Here is a 26,837-nt window from a genome sequence, read left to right as displayed (position 1 = left end):
AACTCCAATCACCGCTCAACTCATGAAGAAGGCAGCCCGGAACAGGACACAATATACAAAGGTTGATCAAATTAAGAGACGGAAGGAAGAAGAGCCATTATCAAAAAGAAGAACATCAAACATGAACTTAGTCCAGATGAGTGTTGCCTTCCGAGCTGCTTTCAAGTGGGGGGGGAGATAGAGGGACTGGCAACGGAGTAGAATAATGTAATTAATTGGAAATAATTCAGAATGTGAAGTTGGCGTGGATGACAAATGTAGAAGAATAGCCGATAGCATGCTACTTAACGACATGTCATTTATGATCATTAGGAAGTGGGGAGTGAGGGCGAGGAGGACCGCAGCCATGTGACAGGGGTGTACACGCGAACTTGTCTCTCCTCTCTGTAAGCAGCCTAGAGTGGTGAGAAAACCACTCAACTAGCCATGTTTACAGCAGAACAGGCGACAGAGAAAGAGAAAGAGGGAGAGAAGAGAAGGGAAAGGAGAGAATTTCCTTCGTCTTGTTTTCTTTCTCTTATTCCTGCTGACACGGTGAACATGTCGATGAAGGAGCAGGCGTTTTTCTGTATAGGTCACATGCCATTTCACAATGATCTATGGACGCGGACCCGGCCCAGACTGATAGTGTTGAGCATGCATTATGTGCTTCAGTCGAGCGTGGCGGTTTGGGAAACGCATCCTCCTCCTCTATCCCTGTCCTGATGCAGCTCCTTTACCGACAAGAGGTACAGTAGCGCCCGCTGGAAACCAACAAAGGCCTGACCTCGCAAAACAAGCTTTAATAGGTGTTTGGGCTGGACAGCTATAGGCCCACTGTTGACTCAGTAGGGGGAATAAAGCTGTGCCATAGTGACCTTTTTAAATGTCCTAAAACCTAAAATGGCTGTCGCTGTGACATTGATGTGGTAGCATGCTGTTATGGACAAATTCTAACTTGAGTTACGCACTTCTGGGTAGGGGAAATCAAGCGTTGATGTCAACGGGGATTTACACAAAGCGTATTGATTGTACCACCTACTGCTGGCACAGGGATGGAGTAAGAACTCTGCATACATTCACATCTCCATTCATACGTTCTGATCGAAAGGCACCGAATCCAAGCAACACCATCTAGGAAAACCAATCACATCACTGAGAGTAAACTACCGCCTGCATCAGCCAATCGACTGTAGCTCCCTGTAATCTGACATCCAATCACCTCAGAGCGTTCAACGTGTAATTCCATATCTGTATCGTATCGCCCTTTTCCTTCCATTTCTCTGTTCTTGAAATAGCTGCGTGCTGCCCAGTTCAAACCCACAGGGACTATTCTTTGACTAATCCAACATTAAGTTCACCGGCAGATTTAACAGCCCACATGTATCTGGGATACCTTCTGATGTTACGGAATGCTTTTTCAGATATATATAACTTAACTTACTAAATTGTTTTTTTTAATGATAGATTTCTTATCTTTGGCTGAAATTCACTTTAGTCAATTAAGCTCTCACAAGCCAGCTAATACCATTGGCTGAAAAACCAACTGCTACAACAGAGATGTTAGAGACGAGAGCACTCAGAGCGCCCCAAACACAAAGTGGCAATCACACAAATTGGTACTCCTTACAAAGACAGAGGTTATCTAATGAGCTGAGGTGAATGACCATTGTCTTTGTGTGTGTGTGTGTGTGTGTGTGTGTGTGTGTGTGTGTGTGTGTGTGTGTGTGTGTGTGTGTGTGTGTGTGTGTGTGTGTGTGTGTGTGTGTGTGTGTGTGTGTGCGTGTGCGTGTCAGTGAGTGCATGCATATATCGTCTGCTCCTCTGTACAGCCAAGCTACTCTAATGAGCCTAGGGGCAGTTCATCCACTCTATAATTGGGGGGAAAACATATGATGTGAAAAATACGACAAGAGAGCTTGAAAAGGAGAGAAAACCAGAACCAGAGAGAGAGAGGGAAAGAGAGAGAGAGAGTTAGAAAGAATGAGAGGGGGAGAGAGGGGAGAGAAAGAAAGAGAGAGAGAGTAAGAGAGAGAAAGAAGAGGAGATAGAGAGGGGGAGAGAAATAAAGAGAGAGAGGGAGAGAGAGGGGGAGAGAGAGAAAGAGAGAGCGAGAGCAAGAGCGAGAGAGAGAGAGCAAGAGAGAGACAGAGATAGAGAAATAGAGAGAGAGAGATGGGGAGAGTAAGAGAGAGCGGGAGAGAGAGAGACAGAGCGAGAGAGAGAGAGACAGAGAGAGAGAGAGAGAGATGGGGAGAGTAAGAGAGAGCGGGAGAGAGAGACAGAGCGAGAGAGAGAGAGAGAGAGAGAGAGAGAGAGAGAGAGAGAGAGAGAGAGAGAGAGAGAGGGCCTTCTCTTGATCTCTCTCTGTGGTTCTATGGTTCCTCATTAGACTTTTATATGAGCACAAACCCAAAGCTACTAGCTGTTACTAGCTGCTGTTGCTTCTCTGCCATGCAGTCTCTCTCCTCTCTGCTCTAAAAGCCCTGTGTTTGGAGCCTGTGACTATCTTGGCTGCTGCATTTGGAGGGAAGAGAGCGAATGATGACTTGAACTACATTTCTGGCAACATTCAAGATGTGGCGTGCTGGGGGGAGGGGGGGGGGGCGGCGGCGTTCCTCTTCATGCATTATTGAAAAGAGAGCGAGGAATTAATTGGAGACTAACAACCAGGATTTGTGTAAAATTATCCGTGTGATACTAGGGAGACATCTCCCCCACACATACACAGCTACTGTAGTGGGTTATCTCTCTCTCTCTCTGTCTTGTGTCATCCCCCATCTCTGTATCTTGTCATACAACATGTTCCCATTGTGCAAAGATCCAAGAACAACACAGACACCCCGCCATTTACCTCTAATCACTTACTAATTTGTGTGTGTTTGTGTGTACGTGTGTGTGTGTGTGTGTACGTGTGTGTGTGTGTGTACGTGTGTGTGTGTACGTGTGTGTGTGTGTGTGTGTGTGTGTACGTGTGTGTGTGTACGGTGTGTGTGTGTGTGTGTGTGTGTGTGTGTGTGTGTGTGTGTGTGTGTGTGTGTGTGTGTGTGTGTGTGTGTGTGTGTGTGTGTGCGTGAGGGTTTGTGTGTGTGTGTGTGAGGGTTTGTGTGTGTGTGTGTGAGTGTGTGAGGGTTTGTGTGTGTGTATGTATGTGAGTGTGTGTGTGAGGGTTTGTGTGTGTGAGTGTGTGCGTGTGTGTGTGTGAGTGTGTGTGTGTGTGCCTGCCTGCCTCTATATATGAACATGTGTTTGAAGTCATATCCAGGCAATCATTTATGCAACCCCCCTCCTTGAATATCAATCCTTTCAGAACCTTCAGAGATCATGTGTTTAGGAGTGTTTTTCTTTTTCTCTAATCAAAGTGCTTCTCCCTGCCTTTAAGGGAAAAGGGCCTAGTATCCATAGTGATGGAGCGGCCAGGGGAGAGTAAGGACCATCCATCTCCAGGCTGGGGCTTTGTGACGTCGACCGCCTCTAATTTATACTGCAGCCGCCAAACTGTGGCGCATGCTGAAATGGCACCATTCCTCACCGCTAACCCGTGTCCTCCCTCACCCCCCCAACGATGGCGCACGCCGCCACTGATTTATCCCTCGCCGGAAACACCAGGAGCAGAACACAGCACGCCTCTGATACAAGTCTCTGTTCTTCAGTTGAGAGAGTCTCTCTGAATCATACTGTAAAAAGGAAGAGAGGGGTTGAATTTGGGAATCGGAGAATCACGCCCTTCCTCTAGAGACTAAGATTAGTCATGTCGTTGCACCAATAGCGACAACTTCATGTATTTAATCACAGTACAGTCAGTCCAGGACAGACTTGTATACACTAGCACAGATCAATGAATGAATGAATTCATATTTGTGACTGTACAAGTTTCGACACTCCCCAAATGAACTGAAAGAGAGGCTTACAAGCACTAACAAGCTCAGAAAAGTCTGAGGAATTTGAAGAGACCTCAATGCAACGTCATCCATCACTTTAGACAGTTTCCAGAAACATCCACACAGTGCATTAATCACAATGTAAGTGCAGATTGTGTGACTTTACGCAGCGCCTTCGTCAATCCTATAGTGTAACTGTAGGAAACTATAGAGAACAGTAGAGATAGCAGGGAAGCTCTTTAGACTAAGAGGCGAGCTCCCCTGCATTAAGACCCACTGATGGGTTTGTTTACTAGCTAATGTTCAGCACAGCATAGCAGCTGTGGAGAACCCTGCCTGACTGCTATTCAGTGAAATGTCCATTTCTACTTTCTTCAGCTTGTCTGCGTTTTATCTGAGGAGGAGCGGTAGCTAATATAAACAAAATACTGTTGCGTCACATCGAAGCTCTGCTACTGCTTTGAGAGACACCGCTGATGTAAGATTTAACCTGAAGAGATTACATTAAATGTGTTACTGAATTGCTAATGCCGCAACGGAGTGAGGTAAATTATGTTCATTACTTGTGAGTGTGAATTGCCCAACCCTCTAAGCCGGATAGAGAAACAGATACCGGAGCTGGTTAACACCTCAAATTAATCCAATGGTGGAGCAGCCCACCCAGAAACATGGTGCCTCTAATACACCTTTAGAGTGAGACAAAACTCTCATTATGGTTCTGTTGTGTAGTGTGGGTGATGAGCCTTCACCTTTCATTTAGTAGAACAAAATAAATACTCGGTAAATATTCACCTCTTGTTATTACGTGTTTCATTATCAGAATGTAGAACAGATTTAACACAGTGTTCTAGTTGAATACAGCTCACTTATGAATCTCTACTCTTGTATTCCAGCATTGGTAACGTAAGGAAAATCAGACTGTATTCAACATACTATCCACACTGGCTTGTGGTGAACAAAATTGATGTTGAATGACAAGGTCAGTCATCAAGACCTTGATTCAATGGATCAGGTGTGAAAATAGTTGGTTAGTACCGCTGTATATGTGTGTGTGTGTGTTTGGTACTCACAGCGCTGCTGCAGCGGATGTCCTTGACCTTGAGCCAGGCCAGGTCCAGGGTGCCCTCGCCCTTGTAGCACGACTGCAGTCGTTCCTTGATGCGCTCGTTGATCTCGCGCAGGGCGAACACGCACAGCGCTGACTCCTGCGAAGCCTCGCGCGGCCGCCGCTTCTGGCCCTTGGAGAAGATGGTGAAAAGGACGTCATCGTCGGGCCCCACGCCTAGCGAGCGCCCCAATATGGCACCCGCCTTGGAGAGATAGGCCGCCTGTAGGAGCCGGTACTCCACGCCGCCCTTCACACAGCCCAGGGGTACCTCCACATACGAGTTAAAGGCTGTGTCATCTTTACACAGCCGGACTATTTTAGAAGTGAACACCTGTTCTCGCCCCGCAGAGGAGGAGCCGGTGGCCGGCCCATTCCCCATCTCCGGCTGCAGCGTAAGGAAGTAGACGAAGTTACCCGAGCCAAATCCGTAGACGTAGTAGATGTCAAAGTCAGGCACGATGGTGAACGTGTCGGACGGGATCTTGATCATGGATGCCACGAACTCATCGTGGAAGACGTAGGCGAACATGCCGTCCTCCTCCGAGTTGCGCTCCAGCTTGCGGCTGGAGATGGTGGGGAAATACTCGGGCTTGCCGTCCACTGCCGTGGCCACAAACAGCTTGTCGGGCGATGAGTCACCGTACGACACGATGACGCCGAACACCGAACCGCTCTCGTTGACCCCGGACAGGTAGTGCTCCTTCTTGTGGAAGGGCTCTCCCAGCTTGAACAGGTCGTCCAGACGAAGGAGTTTACAGATGCCCTGATAGAGACTACCACAGGCTAATAGCCGGTTCTCCCGGTAGTCCATCAGCAGCATCTTGTTGACGTTGTTGGTGAGGGACAGCGGCTCGCTGCAGGGCTGCACAATGCGTGGTGGGTAGCACTTGCGGTTGTCCTCGTCGGGGCCAGTCTCGTGATACACCTGTACGTTTAGGTCGGGGGAGAGTTTGTAGATACGGTTGACCGCTCCCAGGTACACGTTGCCGTTGCGTTCGTCCACGGCCACGTGGTTGAACTTCCACTCGGGGTTCTCAGTGCTGAACGTGCTATAGTCCTCCTCCTCGGCTGCATCGATGGAGGCAGTGATGATAGTGGCGCCGTCGGGGGCATGGGGGAGGGGCCTAGATGCCAACGAGAGAGGGAGAGCCAGGGCCGACAGGAACCAGCAAAGGGTAAGACAGGAAGTCCGTGTCCTGGTGTGGTGGGACTCCATGGTCCGCTGTGTCAGGGAGGACTAGAAGGGGCTCGGTCCAGTACTCTCAGCCAATCCGTGGTCAGGCCTCTCTTGGGATTGAGGTCATTCTATACCTGGAGAAGAGAAGAGAAATATGAGGTGGGAAACACAAAAAGACAATATTCCTGCATCTACAAAAAGAATCTCCATACACATTTATCATACAGAGTATCAGACATATTTATCATACTGAGTATCAGATATATTTATCATACAGAGTATCAGACATATTTATCATACAGAGTATCAGACATATTTATCATACAGAGTATCAGACATATTTATCATACTGAGTATCAGATATATTTATCATACAGAGTATCAGACATATTTATCATACAGAGTATCAGACATATTTATCATACAGAGCACTGCACCAATAAAAAGGCAATTAGGCAAGTAGAAGAATGAGAGAGGAGAAAAAGCGAGACAGACATACAGTTGATGTTTGGAAGTTTACATACACCTTAGCCAAATACATTTACATTCAGTTTTTCACAATTCCTGACATTTAATCCTAGTAACAATTCCCTGTCTTAGGTCAGTTAGGATCATCACTTTATTTTAAGAATGTGAAATGTCAGAATAATAGTAGAGAGAATTATTTATTTCAGCTTTTATTTCTTTCATCACATTCCCAGTGGGTCACAAGTTTACATACACTCAATTAGTATTTGGTTGTTAACTTTGGTCAAACGTATTGGGTAGCCTTCCACAAGCTTCCCACAATAAGTTGGGTGACTTTTAGCCCATTCCTCCTGACAGAACTGGGTCAGGTTTGTGGGCAGAACTGAGTCAGGTTTGTAGGCCTCCTTGCTCGCACACGCTTTTTCAGTTCTGCCCACAAATTTTCTATAGGATTGAGGTCAGGGCTTTTGATGGCCACTCCAATACCTTGACTTTGTTGTCCTTAAGCCATTTTGCCACAACTTTGGAAGTATGCTTGGGGTCATTTTCCATTTGGAAGACCCATTTGCGACCAAGCAAAATTTTCCATCCTCATTATACCATCTATTTTGTGAAGTGCATCAGTCCCTCCTGCAGAAAAGCACCCCCACAGCATGATGCTGCCACCCCCGTGCTTCACGGTTGGAATGGTGTTCTTCGGCTTGCAAGCGTCCCCCTTTTTCCTCCAAACATAACGATGGTCTTATGGCCAAACAGTTCATCAGACCAGGACATTTCTCCAAAAAGTACGATCTTTGTCCCCATGTGCAGTTGCAAACCGTAGTCTGACTTTTCTATGGCGGTTTTGGAGCAGTGGCTTCTTCCTTGCTGAGCGGCCTTTCAGGTTATGTCGATATTGGACTCGTTCTACTGTGGATTTCGATACTTTTGTACCTGTTTCCTCCAGCATCTTCACAAGGTCCTTTGCTTTTGTTCTGGGATTGATTTGCACTTTCACACCAAAGTATGTTCATCTCTAGGTTACGCGTCTACTTCCTGAGCGGTATGGCGGCTGCGTGGTCCCATGGTGTTTATACTTGCGTACTATTGTTTGTACAGATGAATGTGGTACCTTCAGGCATTTGGAAATTGCTTCCAAGGATGAACCAGACTTGTGGAGGTCTACAATTTCTTATTTGAGGTCTTGGCTGATTTATTTTTATTTTCCCATGATGTCAAGCAAAGAGGCACTGAGTTTAAAGGTAGACCTTGAAATACATCCACAGGTACACCTCCAATTGACTCAAATTATGTCAATTAGCCTATCAGAAGCTTCTAAAGCCATGACATCATTTTCTGGATTTTTCCAAGCTGTTTAAAGGCACAGTCAACTTAGTGTATGTAAACTTCTGACCTACTGGAATTGTGACACAGTGAATTATAAGTGAAATAATCTGTCTGTAAACAATTGTTGGGAAAATGACTTGTGTTATGCACAAAGTAGATATCCTAACCGACTTGCCAAAACTATAGTCTGTTAACAAGAAATGTGTGGAGTGGTTGAAAAACGAGTTTTAATGACTCCAACCTAAGTGTATGTAAACTTCCGACTTCAACTGTACATTATCAAGTCCAAACCCATCTGAACCTTTCAGAGAGAGACAGAAGACATGAAGCGAGACAGTGAGGGAATGAGAAAGAGGGTATAAAGTCTGAGAGAGAGGCCTGCTGGGATGAGTGGAGGACTGTGTGTTCTCAGAGGGCTAATGCAGGACCCCGGGGGGTTATCTACAGTCATACACCATCTCTGTGTCTCTGCATGGGCCCAGCCCCTTCACATCCCTCAAAGCCCATCACATCCAGGCTGCTCCACTCCTAATTGATTCTCCCCTTAGAGTGTGATTTGCATGCTTAGGTGATTTTTCTCTCTTCTCTCCAGATAGAGCTTCCCACCTGCTGACATGGCTAGGAGACATAGTTCTAACACTCTGGCCCACACACACACACACACACACACACACACAGTTTATGGGTAGAGGTGGAGTAATTAGGAGGAAGTGCTAGTGGGTGCAGAAACAAGCGCCTCATCAGTCCCTGGGTCGTTTGTCAAGCCTCAGCAATATCACACTACTGTTCCTCCTTGCCTATACAAACACACAGTACACACACACACAGTACACACACACACACACACACACGCACAGTGCACACACAGAGATACATATATCAAATCATATGTATTTATAAAGCCCTTCTTACATCAGCTGATATCTCAATGTGCTGTACAGAAACCCTGCCTAAAACCCCAAACAGCAAGCAATGCAGGTGTAGAAGCACGGTGGCTAGGAAAAACTCCCTAGAAAGGCCAAAATAGAGAGTATGTTCTGTATGTTTACACGTATAGAAACAAAGGCTACACGGTACACATCCATATTCAATGTACACACACATTATAAACACACCAAGAGGAAATGAGGAGAGCATTTCCTGTAAACACTGCGGTCCCCTGTGCTTCCAACTGCTCATTAGCTCTCCCCTATGAACAGGTGATCACCTGCGTGGTATCCAGGGTCAGCCTCCACAACACTGCTGACACACACACACTTTCGCTTTACTGTAATTACACTGATGCTAAACAAGTCTCACATTCACTGCTCTTCATTGTAGCTCTAGCATTGCATGATAGTGAGACTATGTGTGTTCTGTAATGATTGCGTATCCAGTTACTTGGCGGTGATTATAGCTTTGAGTCGTCTGCATCAGCTTTGTACTGTACATCTGGATTTGGGGATTTTCTCCCATTCTTCCTTACAGATGTTTAAGCTCTGTTAAATGAGATAGGGAGTGGCGGTGAACAGCAATCTTCAGGTTTTTCCACAATTTTGTTGTTGTTGCATTCTTTTTCTCCCCAATTTTGATCTTGTCTCATCGTTGCAACTCTCCAACGGGCTCGGGAGGCAAAGGTTGAGTCATGCGCCCTCCAAAACATGAACCGCCAAACCGCGCTTCTTATAACCCGCTCGCTTCATCCGGAAGCCAGCTGCACCAATGTGTCGGAGGAAACACCGTTCATCTGATGACCTCCTGCAGACACCTGGCCCGCCAAAAAAACTGTCTAGAGTGCTATGAGCCAAGTAAAGCCCCCCGGGCCAAACCCTCCCCTAACCAGAACTACTGGGCCAAATTTGCGCCGCCCTATGGGACTCCCGATCACGTCTGGTTGTGATACAACCCGGGATCGAATCCGGGTCTGTAGTGACGCCTCTAGCACTGCGATGCAGTGCCTTAGACCGCTGCGCCACTCGGGAGGCCCCTTTCCACAGTTTTTCAATGGAATTCAAGTCTGGGCTTTGGCTAGGCCACTCAAGGACTTGCACATGCTTGTTCTGAAGCCATTCCAGCATTGTACATATGTACAGGGACTTCAGAAAATATTCATACCCCTTAACTTATTCCACATTTGTTACAGCGTGAATTCTAAATGGATTGCATTTAAAAACAATCTTACCCATCTACACACAATACCCCATAATGACAATGTTTTCTTGATGCAAATGTATTGAACATATCTAATTTACATGAGTATTCAAACCTTTTTGCTATAACACTCTAAATTGAGCTCAGGTGCATCAAATTTCCTTTGATCATCCTTGAGATGTCACTACAACTTGATTGACCTGTGGCCAATTAAATTGTTCGGACATAGAAAGAAACACACGTGTCTATATAATTTCCCACAGTTGACAGTGCATGTCAGAGCAGAAACTATACCATGAAGTCCAAGGAACTGTCTGTAGGTCTCCAAGATAGAATTGTGATGAGGCACATATCTGGGGAAGGGTATAAACATTTTGCTGTGTGTTGAAAGTTTCCAAGAGCACAGTGGTCTCCATCATTGGGAAATAGAAAAATATGGAACTACCCAGGAGCTGGCTGTCCGACCAAACTAAGCAACCGGGCAAGAAAGACCTTGGTCAGGGAGGTGACCAAGAACCCAATGATCACTCTGACAGAACTACAGAGTTTCTTGGCTGAGATGGGAGAACCTGCCAGAAGGACAACAGTCTCTACAGCACTTCACCAATCTGGGCTTTATGGGAGAGTGGTCCCGACGGAAGCCACTCATGACAACATGCCTGGAGTTTGCAAAAAGGCATGTAAAAAACTCTGAGATCATAAGGCAAGAGATTGAGGTCTGATGAGACAAAAATGTAACTCTTTGGCCTGAGTGCTATGTCTGGAGAAACCAGAAACAGCTCATCACCCGTCTAACACCATCCCTACTGTGAAGCATGGTGGTGGCAGTATCATGCTATGGGGAAGCTTTTCAGTGGCGGGGCCTGGGATACTGGTAAGGATAGAGGGAACAATGAATGGAGCCAAATACAAGTAAATCATTGATGAGAACCTTGTACAAACAATCTTAGACTGGGGCATAGATTTATGTTCCAACAGGACAATGACCCCAAGCATACAGTGCTGGAATGGCTTCAGAACAAGAATGTGAAAGTCCTTCAGTGGCCCAGCCAAAGCCCAGACTTGAATCCCACTGAAAAACTGTTGAAAGACTTGAAGATTGCTGTTCACCGCCACTCCCCATCTAATTTAACAGAGCTTGAGAAAATCATCGCTGCAAAAGTTGCTTCAACAAATATTGATGTAAGGGTTGTGAATACGTACCGGTATGTAAATTCAATATTTCTGTATTTCATTTTCAATACATTTGCAAAAATTACTAAACACATTTTCACTTTGTCATTATGGGGTATTGTGTGTAGATGGGTGAGAAATTGAAACACAGGCACTATGAAGACACTGTAGGATCTTAATTTGAGCCAGTTTGTTACAGCAGGAAAGTAATCCTGCAGCAACAGGAAATGTGAATTATTATGCGCATTATTATTGAATTGACACAAAATCAAGTCTACAAATGTGGAAATTAGAAACTTGAGAAGCCCTTTTAACCTTTTACTGCAGTGGGCTAAATCAGGGTCTTTTGGTAGTCCAAAATATCTACTTTGAAATGAAAGTATACACCTCACACACATGGTTATGGGCTTAAAGAAACAAGACAAAGTATTGTCAGATATAAAGTTGAAATCTATTGAATTTTGAGTTTGCATCCCAATATTACACTTTACATACAACACAGAAGACTGAAATATAAAAAAAAATAATAAAAAAAAATGTTTGATATAATGTTGATTAATGTCACGGATCTCTCCGGTACTGTTGCTCATTCCGTGCACCAGTTTCGGAGGTCTACGTCACCGGCCTCTAGGAACTGAACTGTGTCATTACGCACACCTGGTCCCCATAATCTCCCCTGATTAGTAATTGTATAAGTGTGCCCTTTGTTCACCATTGTCTGGTCGATTATTGTTCCAATGTCCGTTGGTCGTGTGAGTACCTGTGCTGTGTAGTTTTGGCTTTCGTGCCGCGTGTATTGCACATATAATTACGGGTCTCGTCCCGTGTGGTATCATTGTGCGATTGTGTATTTATTCGAGGTACTCCTCACTCTTTTGTTTGGGTTTCAACCCTGTGTTTTGTATACGTGTTTGTTTGGTCTTCGTCCCCGTGCCTTTACATGGCACGCTGTAATTTGGGTAAATAAAAAACCCTATTACGCATTCCTGCGCCTGTCTCCCGATCCCTTTATACCAACGTGACAATAGAAATTATTAAAAATATGAACAACATTCCACCCATGAGGCCACTAGAGGGGGCTTTGATCATTCCACTATAAGTTGTAAATGCCCTACAATGCAGGAAAGTTTTCCTGCAATAGGGTGATCAAATTAAATCTGTACCTCTGGGCTAACAAAATGAATTTCCATGACAATGGACAATAATGTATTGTATCATATAATATTGTATCTTATCTTGTCATATTGCCTACACATGTACATGTATGAGTCAGTGTTAGTCAGGCTGAGCCCATCCCATTGGACACAGACGTCAGTTCAACGTCTAGTCTAGATTTACATTTGGTTGAGTTGTCAACTAATGTGGATTCATGTGAAATTACCAAAAAAATGTCACCATGTCATTTAGGTTCGAATTGGGTGAAAAAAATGAAATGTCCTTATGTTGATGACTTTTTGCAAATCCAACCAGTTTTGAACGTTGTTTCAACCTGTTTTTGCCCAGTGGGATTATTTCTCCCACACTGCCAGATACAGTTGAAGTCGGAAGTTTACATACACTTAGGTTGTAGTCATTAAAACTCGTTTTTCAACCACTCCACAAATTTCTTGTTAACAAACTAGAGTTTTGGCAAGTTGGTTAGGACATCTACTTTGTGCATGACACAAGTAATTTTTCCAACAATTGTTTACAGACAGATTATTTCATAATTCCAGTGGTCAGAAGTTTACATACACTAAGTTGACTGTCCCTTTAAACAGCTTGGAAAATTCAAGAAAATGATGTCATGGCTTTAGAAGCTTCTGATAGTCTAATTGACATCATTTGAGGCAATTGGAGGTGTACCTGTGGATATATTTCAAGGCCTACCTTTAAACTCAGTGCCTCTTTGCTTGACATCATGGGAAAATCAAAAGAAATCAGCCAAGACCTTAGATAAAAATTGTAAACCTCCACAAGTCTGGTTCATCCTTGGGAGCAATTTCCAAATGCCTGAAGGTACCACGTTCATCTGTACAAACAATAGTACGCAAGTATAAACACCATGGGACCACGCAGCCATCATCCTAGAGATGAACGTACTTTGGTGTGAAAAGTGCAAATCAATCCCAGAACAACAGCAAAGGACCTTGTGAAGATGCTGGAGGAAACAGGTACAAAAGTATCTATATCCACACTAAAACGAGTCCTATATCGACATAACCTGAAAGGCCGCTCAGCAAGGAAGAAGCCACTGCTCCAAAACCGCCATAAAAAAGTCAAACTATGGTTTGCAACTGCACATGGGGACAAAGATCGTACTTTTTGGAGAAATGTCCTCTGGTCTGATGAAACAAAAATAGAACTATTGGCCATAATGACCATCGTTATGTTTGGAGGAAAAAGGGGGAGGCTTGCGAGTCGAAGAACACCATCCCAACCGTGAAGCACGGGGTGGCAGCATCATGTTGTGGGGGTGCCTTGCTGCAGGAGGGACTGGTGCACTTCACAAAATAGATGGTATAATGAGGATGGAAAATTTTACTTGGTCGCAAATGGGTCTTCCAAAATGTTACTTCACAAAATAGATTGCATCATGAGGATATATTAATGAATTATGTGGATATATTGAAGCAACATCTCAAGACATCAGTCAGGAAGTTGAAGCTTGGTCGCAAATTGGTCTTCCAAATGGACAATGACCCCAAGCATACTTCCAAAGCTGTGGCACAAAGTCAAGGTATTGGAGTGGCCATCACAAAGCCCTGACCTCAATCCTATAGAAAATTTGTGGGCAGAACTGAAAAAGCGTGTGTGAGCAAGGAGGCCTACAAACCTGACTTAGTTACACCAGCTCTGTCAGGAGAAATGGGCCAAAATTCACCCAACTTATTGTGGGAAGCTTGTGGAAGGCTACCCGAAACGTTTGACCCAAGTTAAACAATTTAAAGGCAATGCTACCAAATACTAATTGAGTGTATGTTAACTTCTGACCCACTGAGAATGTGATGCAAGAAATAAAAGCTGAAATAAATCATTCTCTCTACTATTATTCTGACATTTCACATTCTTAAAATAAAGTGGTGATCCCAACAGACCTAAGACAGGGAATTCTTACTAGGATTAAATGTCAGGAATTGTGAAAAAACGAATTGAAATGTATTTGGCTAAGGTGTATGTAAACTTCCGACTTCAACTGTAGCTCCGATCAGACAGCCACTTGGGATCTCCAGGTAAAATCTCCTGGTGAGGAGCAATCATGGAACCATGGACTGGGCTGCAATCTGATCACACTCACTCTGACTCATATTACTGAGAGGAACGAACCAATCAGACAATGGGTTAACACATTTCAGACAGAGCGATAGAGAGTGAGATGATGAGTGAGGGTGAGATCCAGAGAGAGAGAGAGAGAGAGTGAGGATGAGATCCAGAGAGAGAGAGAGAGTGAGAGAGAGTGAGTGAGGGTGAGGGCCAGAGAGAGCGAGAAAGAGGGTAAGTGCCAGAGAGAGAGGTGACCGCCAGAAAGAGAGAGAGAGATAGAGAAAGATGGAGAAAGAAATAATAATAATTTATCCTTGACAAAGGGAAAGAAGTAGGTGGTCAAAGGAAGCAGTAAGGGGGAGCAGAGCTGCATGAGGACTACTGAAAGGGCATTGGGCTCTCTGCTTGGACTAAAAATAAAGGCCTGTTGTAATATTAATCTTACACTGGGAGCGGCTGTGAGCTCCCAACTCTAATTTACCAGCGGGGGACAGAGTACCTGGATAACAAAGTGCTCAGCTGGAAATACCTCAACAACTTCATTCAACTGTAAATAGCAAAATAGAGGGAGGGAGGGAGGGAGGGAGGGAGGGAGGGAGGGAGGGAGGGAGGGAGGGAGGGGAGGGAGGGAGGGAGGGGAGGGAGGGAGGGAGGGAGGGGAGGGAGGGGAGGGATTGAAGGTGAAATATCACAGAAGCTGTAGTGTCGATGGGTACACATATCATCTTGTTCTCTGTAGCAGGTGCAAACGCACACACACACACACACACACACACACACGCAAACTCTATCACTCCCCCCCCTCTCTCTCTCGCACACACACTAACACAGAAATAACCTGCTGGCTTCGGCGCCTTCAAGAATGTATGATGATCGCGACCTGAAACCGTCAGTGACACGCAATTATCCTGCTCATCGGGGAAGCTCGTTTAGCTCCTATTTGCATTTGCCTGCTGATCATCACGCGCCATTAATTACACCTGAGTTGCTCAGCCATGTTCCGCTTCATACAACCCCACACACACACACACACCACACACACACACACACACACACACACACACACACACACACACACACACACACACACACACACACACACACACACACACACACACACAGAGCCCCGAACATTCAAACACATTATTTATCTCCATCTACATTATGTGTCTTTCCTTCACATTCCTACACAGTAAGTAAGAAGCCTTGTCTTGTCTAGCTGGAACGGCTCATAGGAGCAGAAGCCTATCTTCTCCTGTTTCTGTAGCATGAGGCAGCTTCCCACTGGGCACAGATGTCAGTTCAACGTCTAGTCTTGATTTACATTTGGTTGAGTTGTCAACTAACGTGAATTCAACGTGAAATCAATACAAAAATCACCATGTCTTTGGATTTAGGTTAAAAGTCAAGTCAAAAATATGAAATTCCCTTAAGTTGATGACTTTTTGCAAACCCAATCAGGTTTCAACGTTGAGTCAACGACGTCACATAGATTTTTGTGGGGTTGAAATGACATGGAAGCAACATTGATTCAACCAGTTTTTGCCCAGTGGGTTGATGTACAAGTACAGCCCCTGGACAGGACACCCAAACGATCTCCTTAATGCTGAGTACCAAGCAGTGTGTGTGTGTGTGTGCGTGTGTGTGTGCGTGTGCATATGTGTGTTTCTGCAAGTGTGTGTGTGTGTGTGTCTCAGTGCCAGATCTGCCCACAGAAATCATACACACACACACATACACACACACACAGTAACTCCAGACCACATACTGCACCAGCACATCAAAGGGTGCTAATGAATTCATGTTTTGTGCCACACTCTCTCTCACACTCAGTGCTTCGCTGGAAATGTGGGCAAAAACACCATGCAGTACAATCTGAGGTGTGTGTGTGTGTGTGTGTGTGTGTGTGTGTGTACTGCATGTGCTCTCCGCTTTCAGAAATAATTTGATATTTATGCTTTTTCATGAAGAAAAATATTATTTGTTTCTGAAAAAAACAAAAACACAAATTGCGTTAGCATCCCTAAACTGTGCCCAAATTAGAGGCATTATTAGGTTTGCGGGGAGAGACAGTGAGGCGTGCGCCACAAACAAACCAGCTAAATCAGATAACATCCTATGGCAGAGAAAGAAAGAAGCAGAGAAGAGAGGAGAAGAGGAGGAGGAGGAGGAGGAAGGAGAGGGAAGTCAAAAACAAGCAACAGAAATATTGATCGGTTCCTCTGGGGGCGTCTAAGCCGATCCATGCCAACCAGGTGAAGAGGCATCGTCAAGGTTACACTGTCAAGGGAAGAGGCTCCAAGTCTCTCTGTCTCCCTCTCCCTCTCCCTCTCTCTCTCGCTCAGTCTGCCTCCCACCTGTGAACCTGAGATAAGGCTAACCTAGTGACAGACAGAGACAGACAGAGACAGACAGAAAGACAGACAGACAGACTGGCAGTTGGACAGACTGTAACAGACTGTACAGACTTTGACAAACTGTGATGGACGGATGGACAGACGGACAGACAGACTGACTGACGGCCAGACAGACAAACGGAAAGAGGAAAGACGGACGGACGGACAGACGGACAGACAGACAGACAGAGAAATACAGACAGACAGACAGAGAAATACAGACAAACAGACAGACAGACTGACAAAGACAGACAGACAGACAGACAGACAGACAGACAGACAGACAGACAGACAGACAGACAGACAGACAGACAGACAGACAGACAGACAGACAGACAGACAGACAGACAGACAGACAGACAGAGCAGATAGATAGATAGATAGATAGACAGTGACAGACTGTGACAGACAGACTGTGACAGAGACATACAGACATACAATCAGACTGTGACAGAGACATACAGACATACAATCAGACTGTGACAGAGACATACAGACATACAATCAGACTGTGACAGAGACATACAGACAGACATACAGACAGACAGAAGGGGTGTAGACTGCATAATATAGTCTGGCTCTCAGCCCATCTGTCTAATAGATAATAGCACACGTAAACAACAAGCACAAGGCTCCAACAATAGATATGTCTGATATTGAGTGATGATAACACGGGTATTTCAGAGGTTACAGCTAGCTTACTGTTTGGAAAGTAGTTGATTACTAGAGCTAGTCAAGGCCAACCACTGCATAGCTGAACCAAGACACATCCCACTCCAGCTATTAACAGGTTGAATAGGTTAGATAATGAGTAGGAGCACTGGAACACTGAACGTATGCCGACATCTTCATGGTGGAAATACATCTGGAACATTGAGAGAAAACTGTCTGACTCTTTTGTAAACAGATTAACTTCTCCAGATATAAAAACCCATTCAGAAATATCTAACACAAAACATATGAGTCAAATGGGATTACGGGAGATTATGAGTGGGAAAAGTAGGGTAATTACAGTATAATCCTTTACATTCACAAAACCCCCCCAGATTTTTACACTTTTATGGGGCGGTAAACTGTCACAGGGTGAATGGAGAGAGATGACAACAACACACATAGATGGAAATGATACCAACACCCAGGTAAACAGATCAGGCTGTAATAAGACAATACCTCCTGATAAAAGAGACAGGAGGGACACAGTGAGAGAGGCAGACAGAGAGAACAGAGACAGATAGAGATGCTATGATACTATAATAGAATGAGAGAACAGAGACAGATAGAGATGCTATGATACTATAATAGAATGAGAGAACAGAGACAGATAGAGATGCTATGATACTATAATAGAATGAGAGAACAGAGACAGATAGAGATGCTATGATACTATAATAGAATGAGAGAACAGAGACAGATAGAGATGCTATGATACTATAATAGAATGAGAGAACAGAGACAGATAGAGATGCTATGATACTATAATAGAATGAGAGAACAGAGGGAAGAAGGGAGGTAAAGAGGACAAACAGACAGGTGTACAGTCTACAGTTAGACATGCTATGCTACTATAATAGAATGAGAGAACAGAGGGAAGAAGGGAGGTAAAGAGGACAAACAGACAGGTGTACAGTCTACAGTTAGACATGCTATGACCCTACATTAAAGAAAGAGAAAGATCCAGGAGAAAGGCGAGAGAGAAGAAGAGAGTACAAACGGATCCAGTCTAGTCTACAACTAGATATGCTATGCTCCTGTCCTCTTGCTGCCCTTCCAGGAGGTCACTCACTTCAGCGTGATGACCGTGCCCGTCAGTGGAGATGGCACGGTGGCATGGAGGAGAGGTGGCACAGATTAACAGACTAATCCCTGCAGCTCCCACTGAGCCCTGGCAATGATCACATGGATAACAGTTACTACTCACCCTACAGTACAACTCACTGAGCTGGGATAGGAAAACACCCTGCACTCACCCAAGATAATCTATCACACACACACACACACACACACACACACACACACACACACACACACACACACACACACACACACACACACACACACACACACACACACACACACACCGGTGAGACTATACAAACACACAGTACACACACACACAAACACAAAAACACACACACACAAACACACATACACACACACAAACACACACAAAAACACACTGATCATGTATGGTAGTTTCAAGCTTATTACACCTGCAACAAAGGCAGGGCATCATCCTACAAAGGCAGGGCATCATCCTACAAAGGCAGAGCATCATCCTACAAAGCTAGTGCATCATCCTACAAAGGCAGGGCATCATTCTACAAAGGCAGGGCATCATCCTACAAAGGCAGAGCATCATCCTACAAAGCTAGTGCAACATCCTACAAAGGCAGGGCATCATCCTACAAAGGCAGGGCATCATCCTACAAAGCTAGTGCATCATCTTACAAAGGCAGAGCATCATCCTACAAAGGCAGGGCATCATCCTACAAAGGCAGGGCATCATCCTACAAAGGCAGGGCATCATCCTACAAAGGCAGAGCATCATCCTACAAAGCTAGTGCATCATCCTACAAAGGCAGGGCATCATCCTACAAAGGCAGGGCATCATCCTACAAAGCTAGTGCATCATCTTACAAAGGCAGAGCATCATCCTACAAAGGCAGGGCATCAGCCTACAAAGCTAGTGCATCATCCTACAAAGGCAGAGCATCATCCTACAAAGGCAGAGCATCATCCTACAAAGCTAGTGCATCATCCTACAAAGGCAGGGCATCATCCTATAAAGGCAGGGCATCATCCTACAAAGGTAGAGCATCATCCTACAAAGGTAGAGCATCATCTACAAAGGCAGGGTATCATCCTACAAAGACAGGGCATCACCCTACAAAGGCAGGGCATCATCATACAAAAGTAGAGCATCATCCTACAAAGGTAGAGCATCATCCTACAAAGTCAGGGCATCATCCTACAAAGACAAGGCATCACCCTACAAAGGCAGGGCACCATCATACAAAGGTAGAGCATCATCCTACAAAGGTAGGGCATCATCCTACAAAGGTAGAGCATCATCCTACAAAGCCAGGGCATCATCCTACAAAGGTAGAGCATCATCCTACAAAGGCAGGGCATCATCCTACAAAGGCAGTGCATCATCCTACAAAGGCAGGGCATCATTCTACAAAGGCAGGGCATCATCCTACAAAGTTATTGTTGGCTCAGGCTGTGCCCGTGCTCCTGGTAAAAACAAAACTAGTCCCTAACATCACACGACACAAGCAAACAGCTCAGGAAGGAGAGGTAGCTAAGAAGGGAAGGAGAGGTAGCTAAGAAGGGAAGGAGAGGTAGCTAAGGAGGGAAGGAGAGGTAGCTAAGGAGGGAAGGAGAGGTAGCTAAGGAGGGAAGGAGAGGTAGCTAAGGAGGGAAGGAGAGGTAGCTAAGGAGGGAAGGAGAGGTAGCTAAGGAGGGAAGGAGAGGTAGCTAAGGAGGGAAGGAGAGGTAGCTAAGAAGGGAAGGAGAGGTAGCTAATAAGGGAAGGGGAGGTAGCTAAGAAGGGAAGGAGAGGTAGCTAAGAAGGGAAGGAGAGGTAGCTAAGGAGGGAAGGAGAGGTAGCTAAGAAGGGAAGGAGAGGTAGCTAAGGTCGGAAGGAGAGGTAGCTAACGAGGGAAGGAGAGGTAGATAAGGAGGGAAGGAGAGGTAGATAACGAGGGAAGGAGAGGTAGATAAGGAGGGAAGGAGAGGTAGCTAAGGAGGGAAGAAGAGGTAGCTAAGGAAGGAAGGGAACCCAAAACAACAAGATGAATCCTGCCTGCTGTGCTAAGAGCATTACCCTGGGAGGGGGGATGCAGACCTTATTATTACAGGTCTGACACACACACACACACACACACACTGCTACCACAGACAGATGGGGCTCTCATCCCTCCAGCCCTCCAGGAAGAAGGGAGGGAGGGAGGGAGGGAGGGAGGGAGGGAGGGAGGGAGGGAGGGGAGGGAGGGAGGGGAGGGGAAAGGTCCCAGTGTTTACATTAAGAACAGGATTAGGGTTGAGATTACTGCCGTCAGATGCCCCTGGAAGATCAAGGTTAGGAACTCTAATTCCAGATTAGGCCCTTGATATCCCACGGAACCACCTCAGGTTATGTCAACACGAAGGTTCAATGTGTATTTCATACCGTAAGAGTAACTCACATCCTTCTTATGTGATTAGACAGACCTAGGTGATGAACGTCATTTTAAAGTCAGGGAAGAGTTATGATGTGAGAATGCTATGCAGCAGCTGATGCTGGGAATCCTTGTTTGATGTGAGAATGCGTTGGGCAGCAAAAGTCAATTCTAGATATCTGTTTCTCCTTTCCCTTTTCCTTCAAGTCAGTGCATTTCAAAGCAGAGGCCTGGCCAAGACACCGGACAGACAAAATCCACTGGATCTGAGAGAAACTGTTGACATCTGCCTGTCCTCTCTTTTCTCTCCCTCTTTCATTCTCCCTCTCTCTCCATCTCGCTCTCCCTCGGTCCCTGATCAGAGACCCTCTAATCCTCTTTAGCAGGCCGAGGTTCAGAGACACACTGCTACACACACACACACACACACACACACACACACGCACACACACGCACACACACACACTGCTACACACACACACACACACACACACACACACACACACACACACACACACACACATTGCTACACACACACATACACACACAAACACACTGCTACACACACAAACACACTGCTACACACACAAACACACTGCAACACACACCACTACACACACACACACACACACACTGCTACACACACACACACACACACTGCTACACACACACATACACACACAAACACACTGCTACACACACCACTACACACACACACACACACTGCTACACACACACACACACTGCTACACACACACATACACACACAAACACACTGCTACACACACACACTGCAACACACACTGCTACACACACACACACACTGCTACACACACACACACACACACACACACACACACACACACACAAACACACTGCTACACACACACACACACTGCAACACACACAGAGCTGCACACACACACAGACACACAATGCTACACACACACACAATGCTACACACACACACAATGCTACACACACCCAATGCTACACACACAGTGCTGCACACACACACACACACACAATGCTACACACACCCAATGCTACACACACAGTGCTGCACACACACACACAATGCTAAACACACACAATGCTACACGCACACAATGCTAAACACACACAATGCTACACACACACAATGCTACACACATGCAATGCTAAACACACACAATGCTAAACACACACAATCCTACACACACACACAATGCTAAACACACACACATTCTCTCATCCTCCTTCACAGCCAAGGTCTCGCTCTGAGTTTTTATATAAATTAGTATGTTTGGTCTCTGGTTTTGGTGCACTAACTAGACAAACACCACACACACACACACACACACACACACACACACACACACACACACACACACACACACACACACACATACACACACACACACACACACACACACACACACACACACACACACACACACACAAATTCCCCAGACAGTGGGTGGCACAGTCCTTGGTGAACGAGGCACTGGTACAGTCAGCAAACAGTAGACATTTGAATTCAGATCCTAGCAGGGTGAGGCCGAGTGCTGCAGACAGTTCTAGTGGCCTCGCCAATTGGTTGATATATAAATTCAGCAAAAAAAGAAACATCCTCTCACTGTCAACTGCGTTCATTCTCAGAAAACTTAACATGTGTAAATATTTGTATGAACATAACAAGATTCAACAACTGAGACATAAACTGAACAAGTTCCACAGACATGTGACTAACAGAAATGGAATAATGTGTCCCTGAACAAAGGGGGGGTCAAAATCAAAAGTAATAGTCAGTATCTGGTGTGGCCACCAGCTGCATTAAGTACTGCAGTGCATCTCCTCCTTATGGACTGCACCAGATTTGCCCGTTCTTGCTGTGAGATGTTACCCAACACTTACACCAAGGCACCTACAAGTTCCCGGACATTTCTGGGGGGAATGGCCCTAGCCCTCACCCTCCGATCCAACAGGTCCCAGACGTGCACAATGGGATTGAGATCCGGGCTCTTCGCTGGCCATGGCAGAACACTGACATTCCTGTCTTGCAGGAAATCACACACAGAACGAGCAGTATGGCTGGTGGTATTGTCATGCTGGAGGGTCATGTCAGGATGAGCCTGCAGGAAGGGTACCACATGAGGGAGGAGGAAGTCTTCCCTGTAACGCACAGCGTTGAGATTGCCTGCAATGACAACAAGCTCAGTCCGATGATGCTGTGACACACTGCCCTAGACCATGATGGACCCTCCACCTCCAAATCGATCCCGCTCCAGAGTACAGGCCTCGGTGTAACGCTCATTCCTTCCGACCATCACCCCTGGTGATACAAAACCGCAACTCGTCAGTGAAGAGCACTTTTTGCCAGTCCTGTCTGGTCCAGCGACGGTGGGTTTGTGCCCATAGGCGACATTGTTGCCAGTGATGTCTGGTGAGGACCTGCCTTACAACAGGCCTACAAGCCCTCAGTCCAGCCTCTCTCAGCCTATTGCGGACAGTCTGAGCACTGATGGAGGGATTGTGCGTTCCTGGTGTAACTCGGGCAGTTGCTGTTGCCATCCTGTACCTGTCCCGCAGGTGTGATGTTCGGTGGACCGATCGTGTGCAGGTGTTGTTACAAGTGGTCTGCCACTGCGAGGACGATCAGCTGTCCGTCTCGTCTCCCTGTAGCACTGTCTTAGGCGTCTCACAGTAAGGACATTGCAATTTATTGCCCTGGACACATCTGCAGTCCTCATACCTCCTTGCAAGATGCCTAAGGCACATTCACGCAGATGAATAGGGACCCTGGGCATCTTTCTTTTGATGTTTTTCAGAGTCAGTAGAAAGGCCTCTTTAGTGTCCTAAGTTTTCATAACTGTGACCTTAATTGCCTACCGTCTGTAAGTTGTTAGTGTCTTAACGGCCGTTCCACAGGTGCATGTTCATTAATTGTTTATGATTCATTGAACAAGCATGGGAAACAGTGTTTAAACCCTTTACAATGAAGATCTGTGAAGTTATTTGGATTCTTACAAATTATCTTTGAAAGATGGGGTCCTGAAATAGGGACGTTTCTTTTTTTTGCTGAGTTTATGTTGGAGAGGGTGGGGCTTAAACTGCATTCCTGTCTCACTCCACAGCCCTGAGGAAAGAAATGTGTGTGTTTTTTGCCAATTTTAACCGCACACTGTTGTTTGTATACATGGATTTTATTATGTTGTATGTTTTTCCCCCAACACCACTTTCCATCAATTTGTATAGCAGACCCTCATGCCAAATTGAAGCATAAGCTTTTTGGAAATCAACAAAGCATGAGAAGACATTGCCTTTGTTTAGGTTTGTTTGTTTGTCAATTAGGTTGTGCAGGGTCTGTAATTTGGTAAAAAGCCAATTTGACATTTGCTCAGTACATTGTTTTCACTGAGGAAATGAACTAGTCTGCTGTTAATGATAATTTTCCCAAGGTTGCTGTCGACGCATATCCCACGTTAGTTATTGGGGTCAAATTTGTCTCCACTTTTGTGGATTTAGGTGATCAGTCCATGGTTCCAAATATTGGGGAAGATGCCAGAGCTAAGGATGATGTTAAAGAGTTTAAGTATAGCCAATTGGAATTTGTTTCCCTCCCTCCTGTCTACTCTCTCTCTCTCTCTCTCTCACACACACACACACACACACACACACACACACACACACACACACACACACACACACACACACACACACACACACACACACACACACACACACACACACACACACACACACACACACACACACACACACACACACACACACACACACACCTCACTCTTGGCTCACGGTGGGCTCCTGTGCTATCAGGACTGATGCAGCCTGACGTCGGTCTGCGGAGTGTGTTATCGGGGCAGATTACTGGGCCTCGGTCATCGTCCTCCTCTTATTGGGTTAGACTCTGGAGCTGCTTCCTGAATGGCCACAGTGTGTGTCCTCCCTCTGTTGGGGCACGGCGGGGATCCTAGGGCCATTATGGGGACTTGATGAAGACACCCTATTCAATTAGGCCCGGACGGACACGTCCCCACAAGACTACGCAAATCAGACAGGAAGATCAAATAACCACGTCGCCAAAAGGAGAGTCTATCAATAGGCCATCTATTTCCATTCATCAACTGTAGTCTGTTTACAGTACTTCTGGTTGGTTTATTGGATGCTATAAGAGTGAATGGATTACCATTGAGACTCATACACTGCTCAAAAAAATAAAGGGAACACTTAAACAACACATCCTAGATCTGAATGAAAGAAATAATCTTTTTAAATACTTTTTTCTTTACATAGTTGAATGTGCTGACAACAAAATCACACAAAAATAATCAATGGAAATCCAATTTATCAACCCATGGAGGTCTGGATTTGGAGTCACACTCAAAATTAAAGTGGAAAACCACACTACAGGCTGATCCAACTTTGATGTAATGTCCTTAAAACAAGTCAAAATGAGGCTCAGTAGTCTGTGTGGTCTCCACGTGCCTGTATGACCTCCCTACAACGCCTGGGCATGCTCCTGATGAGGTGGCGGATGGTCTCCTGAGGGATCTCCTCCCAGACCTGGACTAAAGCATCCGCCAACTCCTGGACAGTCTGTGGTGCAACGTGGCGTTGGTGGATGGAGCGAGACATGATGTCCCAGATGTGCTCAATTAGATTCAGGTCTGGGGAACGGGCGGGCCAGTCCATAGCATCAATGCCTTCCTCTTGCAGGAACTGCTGACACACTCCAGCCACATGAGGTCTAGCATTGTCTTGCATTAGGAGGAACCCAGGGCCAACCGCACCAGCATATGGTCTCACAAGGGGTCTGAGGATCTCATCTCGGTACCTAATGGCAGTCAGGCTACCTCTGGCGAGCACATGGAGGGCTGTGCGGCCCCCCAAAGAAATGCCACCCCACACCATGACTGACCCACCGCCAAACCGGTCATGCTGGAGGATGTTGCAGGCAGCAGAACGTTCTCCACGGCGTCTCCAGACTCTGTCACGTCTGTCACATGTGCTCAGTGTGAACCTGCTTTCATCTGTGAAGAGCACAGGGCGCCAGTGGCGAATTTTCCAATCTTGGTGTTCTCTGGCAAATGCCAAACGTCCTGCACGGTGTTGGGCTGTACGCACAACCCCCACCTGTGGACGTCGGACCCTCATACCACCCTCATGGAGTCTGTTTCTGACCGTTTGAGCAGACACATGCACATTTGTGGCCTGCTGGAGGTCATTTTGCAGGGCTCTGGCAGTGCTCCTCCTGCTCCTCCTTGCACAAAGGCGGAGGTAGCGGTCCTGCTGCTGGGTTGTTGCCCTCCTACGGCCTCCTCCACGTCTCCTGATGTACTGGCCTGTCTCCTGGTAGCGCCTCCATGCTCTGGACACTACGCTGACAGACACATCAAACCTTCTTGCCACAGCTCGCATTGATATGCCATCCTGGATGAGCTGCACTACCTGAGCCACTTGTGTGGGTTGTAGACTCCGTCTCATGCTACCACTAGAGTGAAAGCACCGCCAACATTCAAAAGTGACCAAAACATCAGCCAGGAAGCATAGGAACTGAGAAGTGGTCTGTGGTCCCCACCTGCAGAACCAGTCCTTTCTTGGGGGTGTCTTGCTAATTGCCTATAATTTCCACCTGTTGTCTATTCCATTTGCACAACAGCATGTGAAATTTATTGTCAATCAGTGTTGCTTCCTAAGTGGACAGTTTGATTTCACAGAAGTGTGATTGACTTGGAGTTACATTATGTTGTTTAAGTGTTCCCTTTATTTTTTTGAGCAGTATATATTAGC

At 45.8% G+C, this 26,837-nt stretch overlaps 1 protein-coding gene across 3 annotated transcripts in view; it reads right to left on the bottom strand.

Moving 5' to 3' along the window:
* The window catches only part of LOC106576477 (plexin-A4), a 653,820-nt gene that overhangs the window by 590,282 nt on the left and 36,701 nt on the right, over positions 1-26,837 (bottom strand). For all 3 annotated transcript variants that reach the window (XM_082964056.1, XM_082964054.1, XM_082964055.1), the window contains exon 2: positions 4,931-6,279. In XM_082964056.1, the coding sequence (XP_082820182.1) occupies positions 4,931-6,184 (1,254 nt within the window). In that variant the 5' untranslated portion in view covers positions 6,185-6,279. The remainder of the gene's footprint in view (positions 1-4,930; positions 6,280-26,837) is intronic.

This window comes from Salmo salar, chromosome 17 (assembly GCF_965601325.2).
Source record: "Salmo salar chromosome 17, fSalSal1, whole genome shotgun sequence".
Classification (NCBI taxonomy): domain Eukaryota; kingdom Metazoa; phylum Chordata; class Actinopteri; order Salmoniformes; family Salmonidae; genus Salmo; species Salmo salar.
The sequence above is the reverse complement of the archived record's forward strand: the minus strand, read 5'-3'. Positions and strand labels throughout refer to the sequence as shown.